Here is a 12,842-nt window from a genome sequence, read left to right as displayed (position 1 = left end):
AAGAAAAAGGAATAGGTTGGTAGGACACATTCTAAGGCATCAAGGGATTACCAATTTAGTGCTGGAAGGAAGTGTGAGGGGTAAAAATCGTAAAGGGAGACCAAGAGAAGATTATATTAAGCAGATTCAAAGGGATGTAGGTTGCAGTAGTTACTCGGAGACGAAGAGGCTTGCACAGGATAGAGTAGCATGGCGAGCTGCGTCAAATCAGTCTTTGGACTGAAGACCACAACAACAACAGGTACACTTAGCTCTTCTGGCTATCTGCAGTACATTACTAATAGGGGGCGAACAGGTTCTTTCACATCCTCTATGTGGAATCGTGTTGGCAAGTGGAATCGTGTTGGCAACCCATCTCGTCCAGTGATCTTTCCTCTACTGAGCAATTTGAGCCGCTTTTGTATCCAGTGGTCACTTATTTTGATATCTGTTATTTTGACTTTTGTATGAAGATTTAAAGGAGGAATGAGTGTGATATTCCTCAAGGAAATAGTTTGGAAAAAGGAGTTTAGTGTTCCAGTGTTCACTCTGATAATTTAGTTTTTTAGCCTTTGCTCTGTCATCTTCGATTTTTATGCCATTATGATCATGACAGATGGCTTCAATCCATTTACTGATTAATGTGACACCAAAACTTCTTACAATTTTTTGTAAGATTGGATGGTAGAATTTAATTTTCAAATTCACTGAATGCCTCATGCATTGTTCTCCTTACACAAATTTTGGCTCTGTTCGGTTTTTATTTGTCTATGAAGCTTTGGTTATGTTTAAATTCGCAGTAAAGCTGTCTTTGAGTTTGGAGCAGCTTACTAACACAGTTGCCTAACCACAACAGGCCTTTCCCATATCTCACAACTTTGGTTAGCGCACACCTTCTTTTGAAGGAACATTGTACAATAAATTTTACATTAAACTTTTCTAAATGCAATAGGGAAAACTACGAATCAGAAACTTGTATAGATAATATTTTTACAAATTAACAAATTGGCAATGAAGGTAAATTCTGCACAGATACAAGAGATATCCTATCAGTCAGCTCTGTTTTTCAAACTGCCAAAAACAGAGAAACTTCAATTAGAAAATGTATACAGGAAGGAATTTTAATGAAGGAAATTGAAATTTATTTTCTGATAAACTTTCACTGTAAGCTTTCTTTAGACTGCTGCTCTTGAAACACAAAAAAACTTTGACAAATCCGTAAAGTATTTCTTAGAAGTGTTTCTGAATGTTTTCGCTGTAGACAGAATATTCCATCAATCTTTGGACGTGCATCTGAGACAGAAACATTTCTTCTCCCAATATTCTGGCTGATAATGATACAGCCATCTTCAAGATGAACTGGTGACTGAATTAAAACCACCTGACATGACACCATTGAATTATCTGGTTGATTAGTAAAATTGATGACATAAGTTGAAATGCAAGGCAACGAAGACTTAGAACAATAATTCCTCTCAGAGGGGCAGATGTGGAATGAATGGTTACCATGATTTGTTAAGCTGGAAACTTTCATCTCGGTTGAGCAGGTTGTATGTATTTCCACAGCATTCTTTACCACTGACTCACAACTAGATGAAGCCGTGGTAACTATCTGAACTTTTCCGTACTCCATGGAATGTTAAGTGCAAACAGAACGTTCAGCCACTGCAGATTTGTTGTGTTGTGGAAGATCAGTGTGTCTCTGGTGTTTGATGCACCATTCTTCTACAGTGCATATAGTTTGCCCTATGTAATTTTTACCACATTGGCAAAAATTTCATAAACACCTACTTTTCATTTAAAAATAAAAAATAAAAAAATGAGAGATCTTGAAAGAGGAAGTCATCTTGGTTTGTAGGCACAAGATCACATCCGCTTTATGCTTTTTTCACTATTCTGACAATTTTTGATTCTCACATATAGTGCAAAGTCCTTGCTCTTTCTTTGGTTGGGCTGGTGTTTTTGCTTGCAGAGCTGCCATAATTTGATGTTCTGAATATCCATTTTTACTGAATAACTCTTCCAAATGTACCTGCTAATCCTGTATGATGTCAGTGCTCTACACTGTATGGGTCCTAAGTACTAAGTTTTCAAAGAATCGTGGTACCTGGATGTAAGCATAAAGCAGAATGGGTAGGCTTACGGTGTACACAATGCACTAAAGACCTTTATAATATTTGGAGGGCCTCACTGAGGTCTTCGCAGACCAAAATTACTCTCCCAACCACGTCTCCCCAGTTCACCACAGTCACTACATAGCCACTTACTGGTCACAAAGGAGTGCCGTCCTTGTGATTCAGCACCACCTGTGACTGGAGCAACTGAATCATGTTCTTTGTCAGAGTTTCGACTATTCTTGTCATGCCCTGAAATGAGGAATACTGTCCCCATGACTCAAACAATGGTATTTCACTGCCCACCCAATCTGTGCAATATCCTTGAGTGTCCTTATTCCATCCTTGCTCCCATACCCTTGCCCCATGGGTCATATCTATGTAAACATGCAAAACATCTAATCCAGTCCTGTCACAGACATATCCCACCACAAAGGAAGGTTCACCTGTGAAAAGAGTGATGCTATCTACAACTTAGATGCAATCATTGTGCAACATTGTACATGGGCACGACCGGCCAATAACAAATTGTTTGTCCACATGAATGGTCACCACCAAACTAAGTCACGAGACAGCTGGACCACAGAGTTGCCAGTATGTCAGCCAATACTGTGCTTGACTTCAATGACTGCTTCATAATCTGTGCCACCTGTATTCCTCATCTGTGCCACCTGTATTCCTAATACCAGTACTTGGGTTTTTTGAATTGTGAAGGTGGAAACTCTCCCCATAACATAGCCTTCATTTATATAACCCCCTGGGCTTCAATCTTTGCTAGCATCTGTTGCCATATGTGTTAGAACACTGACTTGTAGCAATTTATGCATAACACTGGTAACAGTTCAAATAATTTACACTATTTCATTATATACAGAGCATCGCACTCATTTGATGTCACTGTATTTCTACAGTGAAAAAGATTAGTTTTGACAATGACATGTATACATGCCAGAGGATCTTAAAGTCTGAAAAGCTGAAACAAAATCTTTTGCAGTACCACTTGAAAATGGCCCTAAGACCAAAATAGCAATTGTGAAATAAATAATTTCAACAGTCAACACAAAATATGTCCTTTAAAAAAAGATTGCACTCCCATTCGTTATGGATGAGTTCCATCACAGGCCATCTCCTTCACCACCGTCTGCTCCACCCAGAAGATAAACCGACAATACGTCTACTCAGGAGACCATATGACTGGCCCAAGATTGAAAAGGACCACAAATATTTCGCCCAGCAATGTGGCAGATTAACGTTAGTCACAATGTCACCTTAGCATTTTTGTTCCACCAAATCAGCAATTTGAGTACATACACATCAATACTGTTGGACCACTTCAGACATCAGAAGGCTGTGCAAACCACCTGATGGATGATTACTACTGTTTACTGTGGCAAAAATGTAGCCACAGGAAGACACAACAGCTCGAACTGTAGTGCAGAGAGTGTAGCTGTGCTCTGATGGAAGGCAGACTCTGCCCAAAGGCAGTAAAATCACATGACAGTCTCAAGCCCATATCTGGTGGGGCATTGGAAGGCGGGCCTTAGCCATGGACCAGGTGGCGAAGCATTGTGGTAGGTCACCAGCATCTGCTATGCTCAGTACAGCCTATGCATGATGCAGCACAGAGTAGTCAACATCCCTGGCCAGTGCGCAAGTTATTCCGGGCTGATATGGCAGGCTGACACAGCCTGTTGAGTATGAGACAGATGTCTGGTGACAACTGGCACTGGCAGGCAACCTAGTGGCTCGGTGGCTAGGAGGACCTCAGTTCAACCCTTGGGCCCCTCACATGCCGGGGCGGATTCATTGTGGTGCTACTGTAGCAGGTATCATGTGTGACACATTCCAAAGTGTCCCTGGTTTCAGTAATTCGCCATGCACTGAGTGGCATGCAGCAGCAAAGTGTTCAGTGGATGTCAAGGCAAAATGTTCTGCCAGCGTATTACTGAAAGTGTCCTCTTTTCTCCATTGAACTCCCTTACCTAGGCCAGTGCCATTTCAGTAGCTAAACACTATTCTGTGGATAGATTGTGCAATTTGGCAAGTGCCAATATTTGAGTATTGGAAAGGGGTTCTATCAAATAGCTGATTGAATGCAAAAACTGCTGGTGTGTGTGCGCGTGCTATATACACCACAAGAATTTTTTGATACCAATTCTAATAATGATTTTGAAGTATCCAACTTCATCCAATAGTTATACAAGCAAATCTGGAGGTTTTGACATGCTGCCATGCATCATTTATTTTTCAAGACTTGAAATAGAGTAAGTGCATCTGTGAGTGTTATGATGTCTCAGATGTCACTGCAGCCACCATGACGTCCCCTAAAGTGATACCACCTTGTGAAGATGCATTTGCATTGACATATATGGTTTGCCTACCACAACCTCCTCTGATAGGTTAAAACCGGCTTTTATAACCGCATAGCCCCATGGCCAAGAGATTAAGAAGAATGGTAATGATCACAGTGCCACGTATCTTTTCATCAGTAGCATCCAATCAGTCTGACAATGCTCCAGTGGGTGACCTGCACTTGGTGTCACATTTGTTTTAACTCTAGATAACACTGATGCTTGGAATGGACGGGGGGGGGGGGGGGGGGGGGGGGTAGTAGAGGTGCAGTAGAGAGGCTAAGTGGACAGTCCTCAGTTAATATAGACTGACTGACAATCAAATGTAAAAATGACTAATTTTAGAGATCATTTCTCCTGGAGCACTGCACTTTTTGAGTAAAAATAACTAGTTAGTTTCCTCCTTCTGTTATGAATGTTAACTGAGGTAAGATAGTAGAGTTAATGGAGAACTGTAGTGTCTAAAGTGAAGACATGACACCAGCTTAACTAATTAAAAATTAAAAGAAACAAAATGGAGGTTTCTAAAACAAAGGAAATGGCAAGAAACAGTTCTAACACAGTAAGGTGAAAGTTTTGCACAAAAAAGTATTCTCTTTCAGTAAATGTGCTGGGCTAGTACAACAGACCAATGCAAGAAGTTTCAAGCATACAATACTGCCATACAGTTATCAAATTTAAGTGCCCTAACTGAAGAGCTTATTGCCGTTTAGTCGTCCTAGTTTTATCTCTATACGGCTTTTCAGTTTTTAATATACTGATAAGAATTACAAATAGTAACAAAAAAGCTTGAGCAACATATCATGGAATTCTATATGGCTGTCCCCATGCTCGCATATGGAAGTGAATGTTGTGCTCCCCCCCCCCCCCCCCCCCCCCCCCCCCCTTTCACACAGAGCCTGTGGTCTAGGTTAGGCTGGCAGGTGATAAATTGGTTGAGTGGTGATGTCAATGAATTTGAATGCGTAATAATGGTTGTAATAACACACTGCTTTGTGTCAGTATATCATAGTGCCGACAGTTGCGACATAATTAACGCACTTTTACTTATAAAAGCGAAAACTGCAACGTAAATTCAGGAAGGCTAGCACATATTATCCAACTGACAAATGCCAGACAAGTTTTTTGGTACATATTACGTTTGAGTATCGCACATTACATACGAAAATGTGTAGTCCACTACATGTGCAATTTTTAGCCCCATATAAAGAATATGATCAACTGAGTCGTTCTGCGAAAACTTGCTCTATTAACTTGATAAGTACATCATTTATTCATCTTACAATAATATATGGTTAATAAGACCTGTAGCTACTCACCATTGGAAAGGCATAGCAGGTACATCCCGCAGTCTTTCTGTTTCGCCAAGGTTAAAATCGTTGGGCCAAAAAACATGCACTCATCATCAGGATGAGCGGTGACAAATAAAACTCTTTTAACGGACTTTATCTTTCCCCATGTTCGATTAACTTTCAGGTACACTGTTGCAAAATAAACACCGACACATGCTACAATATACAAAAGCAATCCTATTGTCAGGTGCAGTGTGGTGTCTTTGGCATATTGTACTGATTCATCAACAAGCGTGTTGTAAAAGTTTCTGACTATTTCCATACGGTCATGGAAAATATCAATGAAAATCGACATTAAAGAAATTCGTGATTCGTCCATTAGTTATACCTTTCGCCTTTTCTTAACAAAACCGAAATACATACTCTTACGCAAATAAAAATTGCACAGCCAAAAATTTGACATCAAATCTATTCATTAGTATATTATTATGCACATATTAGCCCCACACTCTAACCCCAACACTGCACTGAGCACTCCACTCGTCACGCAATGTGATCATCGAATGTTTCTTACGTTTACGGCAAGTGGCTGAGCATGACCAATATAACATGGTCAAATGGTTCATCAACAGAGTTTTAAATTTTTACGCTTAAGATAAACAGTCGTGTTTGCGAGTACAGCATGTTCTTTTGGTTCCATTTATCTTAAGATCAAATAAGATCAAAACTCAAATTGTTCCTGTTCTTCTGACTGACACAAATACATTAAGTCTTACGAACATGGTAGTGTTGGCAATTGTATCCAATTGTTTACCACCTATTTGCGAACAACTGAATAACGCACACTGTTAAGCAAACACGATGCAGTGTCACAAACAGAACGGAAAACACTTTAACAACTGTAGTGAGGAGTGAGGGGAGGTGTGTGAAGATTTACGGTAGTGCGGTATTGATTTATATTAGAACGATTTGCTGCGTCGGATAGGTATGAACAATGGCAGAAAAGGGAGTTACAGGTGAAGTTTTGTGAACCTTTATATTAAGTATTATCATTCAGTATTTATATTTAGTATTAGTACCGGCAAATGTACATAAAGATTAGAAGAATAGTATATTATTGTAATTAGTCGTCCCAGAATCGCTTTTACAACGATATAAGAGTTGTCAGCCGAGTACAAGGAGAGAAATGTCATTTATACAGAGGTACAAAAATGTTCAGATTTGTTTAATAAGGGTCCCATAGTGCTCAGAGCCATTTGTTTAATAAGGATAGGCCAGTTTCCTACAGTAACAAATGAACGTCTTCATTCAGTTTACACTTAGTGATAATGCTGTTATGTTTATACATGGAACAAACTAGTTTCATAAAATAAATAAGTTATTCATTATTCGTTATGTTTGTCACACATGAACGAAACATCCGTCTGTTACACACACACACACACACACACACACACACACACACACACACACACACAAAATCATGTTTGTTGTTCCTATATTGTTGCGTGTTGGATGTATATGACCCGTTCCTCCTCTCTCTTTATTATTGTACCAGATGATGGAGTTACATCAATTTGGACTATCAAGTGCTCATACAATAGTGCTATGGAAAGTTTGAATACATTTAAGGCTGGAAGAAACTAACTGAGCAGGTCACGAGCTATAAATGTGGATTCTTAGGCCTTATTGAATGCGAGGAAGTATCATTCATCGAAATGCCAAGTTCTGAAATATTTGACAGTATACAATATGGATTCAGAGTTTTATTGTGACATGATCCATGTATAAAATTTTATCAGTTTTCTAGTCATGTTATGGTTTGAATTAAAACATGAGATTTCAGAGACATTCACTGTATTGTTTATCGGGAGATTACAGTATCAGTGAACCAGTTTGTGTTCCTTACAAATAGTAACACCGGTGGAGTGACATCACCTGGTTCGTGTTTTGAGTGCACTAGGTGGACAGTGAAGTGAGTACAGCCTCAGCTATCCTCAGACCAGAATTAGGGGCAGGAGAAGAAAGTCAGCCCCAAGCCCCATCACCTTCCTATGAAATTAAATATTTACTTGTGCTTCTTTATGAGCATTCATTCCATCTCTAATGCTCAGCTCTAGACTACAGTATGATAATAGCCAGTTCTGTTAAAATTAAATGTGATTATCTGAATTTCTGCTGCTATATTTATTGCACAAGCACAGTTAAATGAAACATGAGATGTAAGCTTTGTAGCTCCCAGGGAATTCTTACTTTCTGCCATGAGTTTGTATTCCATTATTGCTGATTTTTTTAAAAAAAAAAAAAAAAAAAAAAAAGACCCTGATTTATCATTTACACTCTGCAAACCTTGGGTACAGTGTGAACTGTTTGCCCTATATGTACTTTTCTCAAAGTTTGCTTGGCACGTGTAAACACCAGATACCTTCAAATGCAAGCATTCTTTTAATAAAATGGCTTTCATGCCCAGCGTCTTCATTAATTAAAACTTCTGAGTTGAGAGGCCATGGTCGATCTATAAAGCTACTCCTTCCTGACATTTCGTTGCCAACTGCAGACAACATTTTCCGAGATGAGCCAATGATGTTGTCTGCAGTTAGCAACAAAACGTCAGGAAGTAGTAGTATTATAGATTGACCATGGCGTCTCAGCCTGGAAATTTTAACTAATGAGTCTTTTATTGATTCTACAATTGCTGCTTTATTTTACCTTGGCACTTTAAACATAGGTCTGATACCTCGTATGCATTCTATTTTGCTCGAGAATGCGCCACAAAATGGGATACGTACTTTTGGAACTTTTTCTGTTGGCTGAATATATTAAGGCCTTCATATACTGATGTATGAAGTCTTATATGATATGGTTTATATTTTTTTCTTTATTTGAATACTACAGTCCTGGAAATGGAAAAAAGGACACATTGACACCGGTGTGTCAGACCCACCATACTTGCTCCGGACACTGCTAGAGGGCTGTACAAGCAATGATCACACGCACGGCACAGCGGACACACCAGGAACCGCGGTGTTGGCCGTCGAATGGCGCTAGCTGCGCAGCATTTGTGCACCACCGCCGTCAGTGTCAGCCAGTTTGCCGTGGCATACGGAGCTCCATCGCAGTCTTTAACACTGGTAGCATGCCGCGACAGCGTGGACGTGAACCGTATGTGCAGTTGACGGACTTTGAGCGAGGGCGTATAGTGGGCATGCGGGAGGCCGGGTGGACGTACCGCCGAATTGCTCAACACGTGGGGCATGAGGTCTCCACAGTACATCGATGTTGTCGCCAGTGGTCGGCGGAAGGTGCACGTGCCCGTCGACCTGGGACCGGACCGCAGCGACGCACGGATGCACGCCAAGACCGTAGGATCCTACGCAGTGCCGTAGGGGACCACACCGCCACTTCCCAGCAAATTAGGGACACTGTTGCTCCTGGGGTATCGGCGAGGACCATTCGCAACCGTCTCCATGAAGCTGGGCTACGGTCCCGCACACCGTTAGGCCGTCTTCCGCTCACGCCCCAACATCGTGCAGCCCGCCTCCAGTGGTGTCGCGACAGGCGTGAATGGAGGGATGAATGGAGACGTGTCGTCTTCAGCGATGAGCATCACTTCTGCCTTGGTGCCAATGATGGTCGTATGCGTGTTTGGCGCCGTGCAGGTGAGCGCCACAATCAGGACTGCATACGACCAAGGCACACAGGGCCAACACCCGGCATCATGGTGTGGGGAGCGATCTCCTACACTGGCCGTACACCACTGGTGATCGTCGAGGGGACACTGAATAGTGCACGGTACATCCAAACCGTCATCGAACCCATCGTTCTACCATTCCTAGACCGGCAAGGGAACTTGCTGTTCCAACAGGACAATGCACGTCCGCATGTATCCCGTGCCACCCAACGTGCTCTAGAAGGTGTAAGTCAACTACCCTGGCCAGTAAGATCTCCGTATCTGTCCCCCATTGAGCATGTTTGGGACTGGATGAAGCGTCGTCTCACGCGGTCTGCACGTCCAGCACGAACGCTGGTCCAACTGAGGCGCCAGGTGGAAATGGCATGGCAAGCAGTTCCACAGGACTACATCCAGCATCTCTACGATCGTCTCCATGGGAGAATAGCAGCCTGCATTGCTGCGAAAGGTGGATATACACTGTACTAGCGCTGACATTGTGCATGCTCTGTTGCCTGTGTCTATGTGCCTGTGGTTCTGTCAACGTGATCATGTGATGTATCTGACCCCAGGAATGTGTCAATAAAGTTTCCCCTTCCTGGGACAATGAATTCACGGTGTTCTTATTTCAATTTCCAGGAGTGTATATCAAACATTTTCATTGAAACAGCAGATCATTGTTATTTGAAATTGTCTGTATATTAAAATGCTCAGAATGGAATTCGTCTTAACAGCATGGTGGAAAAACTGTTCATTTATTTAAATATGACTTGGTCTGCAGAAGAGGGTGTATCAAAATCAGTTCTTTTTTGGGATTCCACTGCAACTTACATTCTAGAGCTCAGTTCTTTGAGTATATGATGGTAGATCTTCTTTTAAGTGTGATTTTATTATCAATATCATTTCAGGAGCATATCATTTTACAATTGTACTTGGAACTTGCCAAAAATTGTGTTAAGACATTTCAGCTTTGATTCATGATATCAAGATGTCAGATACTCATACGTCATAGACCATTTATAATCTGTGCCCTACTTAACGCTTGTATAATATGATCTGCATCTATACTCTGCAAACCACCATGAGGTGCATGGCAGAGGGTATGTTACATTGTGCCAGTTATTAGGGTTCCTTCCTGTTCCATTCACGTATGGAGTGCAGTAAAAACAATTGTTTGAATGCCTGTGTTAATACAGTAATTATTCTAATCTTATCTTCATAATCCCTATGTGAATGATACCTAGGGTGTTGTAGTATATTGCCCTTCACTGTATACTTTCAGTATCACCTGTTAGTCCTATCTGGTACAGGTCCCACAAACTTGAGCAGTATTCTAGAGCTGGACACACAAGTGATATGTAAATGTAGACTGACTGCACTTCCCCAGTATTCTGCCAATAAAATGAAGTCTACCACCTGCTTTACCCATGACTGAACCTCCTTGATCATTCTGTTTTATGTCCCTACAACATGGTACACCCAGGTATTTGTATGAATTGGCCGATTCCAGTGGTGACTCATCGATACTGTGGTCATAGAATACTATGTTTTTCATTCTGTGAAGGGCAAAATTTTACATTTCTGAACACGTAGACAGAATCGCCAATCTCTGCACCACGTTGAAATCTTACCAACATCTGACTCAGTATTTATGCATCTTCTTTCAGATAGTACCTCATTATAGATAACAGCATCATGTACAAAAAGTCTGACTTTACTGCTAATATTGTCTGCGAGATCAGTAATATAAAATGTGAACAAGAGGGGTCCCAACAGACTTTCCTGCGGCACACCTAAAGTTACACCAAGTGAGGTGGCACAGTGGTTAGCACACTTGCCTCACTTTTGGGAGGATGGTGGTTCAAACCCGAATCCAGCCATCCAGATTTAAGCTTCCCATGATTTCCCTAAATCACTTCAGGCAAATGCTGGGATGGTTCCTTCGAAAGGGTAGAACAGACTTCCTTCTCTAACCCAAAGGCCCTGATGTCCTCATAGTTTGATACCTTCAACAAATCAACCAACCAACCCAAAGTTACTTCTGCACCTGATAATGACTCTCCATCCAAGATAACATGCTGTGTCCTCACTACCAAAAAGTCCTCAATTTAGTCATAAATTTCACTTGATACCCCATATTATGGAACTTTTGATGATAAGTGTAGGTGTCATACTGATCACATTCTTTTTGGAAATCAAGAAATACTGCCTTGAACCAAAGCTTTCAGTATGTCATGTGAGAAAAGTGAGTGTTAGGTTTCACGTGATTGATGTTTTTGAAATCCAGCTGGTTTGCATTGAGGAAATCATTCTGTTCAAGATACCTCATTATGTTTGATGGAAGCAGATACATTATACATGCAAACAGACAAAAACTAAAAAATGTTTAATTACAAGAACAGCATGAAACTAATGGAACAAGTACGGAAATTAGGGCATTTTAGGTAGGTATGTACGAAATATTTGACAAGCCTAATAATGAAGATGCACCAGAAGAAATAGCAATGCAAAAATGAACCAAATGAAAACATCAACAATCAACAGAGCCACAATAACAAAGAGAGAGTTTGGATATTGAAAATTCCACTTGTCCTGTATAACTTTAAACAAAGTCCATGATACCGCTAGACCACAGCCAACAGAATAAACTATTATCAAACCTAACCAGACCAAAATAACTGCAACATACTCCATGACACCCACCAGTATGACCTACGAAATAAGAGGTTGAAGTAACAAGACAAACCATAAAAAAAAAAAAACACCTCATTATAAATTTTGATAGCCATAGCCCAAAGATAATTTTGTACATAAGCACACACACGACACTTCGTACAATAAAGAACAAAGAGCCATAAGAATGAACTGCATTAACTACCCAAAGTCAGCTGACAAATATATCTAGCCTGGCATGTCATTCATACCCCCACACATTCATACCCACATACACGCGATACAAAAACAAAATAACCATTAATGACCCAGAAACCCTTTCTGCTCAGAGTGCAAATATTGTTATGCCAGCAATTCACTGCACTACTCACACATCACTCTTTCTGCCACAAGGTCATATGAAAATATTTAAATGTAGTGACCATATTGTTACCCACAGCAGGAGCTAACAAATTACTAGTAAATTTTGTGGTACAATCCATACCTAGTACCAGACAAAAAAGGAAAATAAAAGAAATTAAGTTTCAAATTATTAACAGCATGAGAAACTAATGACTCCAAAACCAGAAACAAATCAGTAGGGAATAAAAATTCACATTGAGCTACCTGGTGGCTCATTAACAATCCTGTACCAAATAACTTCTAATAACCATAGGCTTCATTCACAATAGTTGCTAAGTCAACTACAATGTCACCGGCAGTAATGCATTCGAGCTCAGCAGGTGCAGAGGGCCTTGACCGCTTTAATACATAAAAACCAAAG

At 40.7% G+C, this 12,842-nt stretch overlaps 2 protein-coding genes across 3 annotated transcripts in view; one reads left to right on the top strand and one right to left on the bottom strand.

Moving 5' to 3' along the window:
- The window catches only part of LOC124711670 (N-acetylglucosaminyl-phosphatidylinositol de-N-acetylase), a 114,727-nt gene extending 108,422 nt beyond the window's left edge, over positions 1-6,305 (bottom strand). The window contains exon 1 of the mRNA XM_047241862.1: positions 5,764-6,305. Within this exon, the coding sequence (XP_047097818.1) occupies positions 5,764-6,115 (352 nt within the window). The 5' untranslated portion in view covers positions 6,116-6,305. The remainder of the gene's footprint in view (positions 1-5,763) is intronic.
- Positions 6,306-6,554: 249 nt separating this feature from the next.
- The window catches only part of LOC124711671 (ribonuclease P protein subunit p29), a 102,003-nt gene continuing 95,715 nt past the window's right edge, over positions 6,555-12,842 (top strand). For both annotated transcript variants that reach the window (XM_047241864.1, XM_047241863.1), the window contains exon 1: positions 6,555-6,752. In XM_047241864.1, coding sequence (XP_047097820.1) covers positions 6,731-6,752 — 22 coding nt within the window. In that variant the 5' untranslated portion in view covers positions 6,555-6,730. The remainder of the gene's footprint in view (positions 6,753-12,842) is intronic.

The sequence above is a fragment of the Schistocerca piceifrons genome, chromosome 8 (genome assembly GCF_021461385.2).
Source record: "Schistocerca piceifrons isolate TAMUIC-IGC-003096 chromosome 8, iqSchPice1.1, whole genome shotgun sequence".
Lineage (NCBI taxonomy): Eukaryota > Metazoa > Arthropoda > Insecta > Orthoptera > Acrididae > Schistocerca > Schistocerca piceifrons.
The sequence above is the reverse complement of the archived record's forward strand: the minus strand, read 5'-3'. Positions and strand labels throughout refer to the sequence as shown.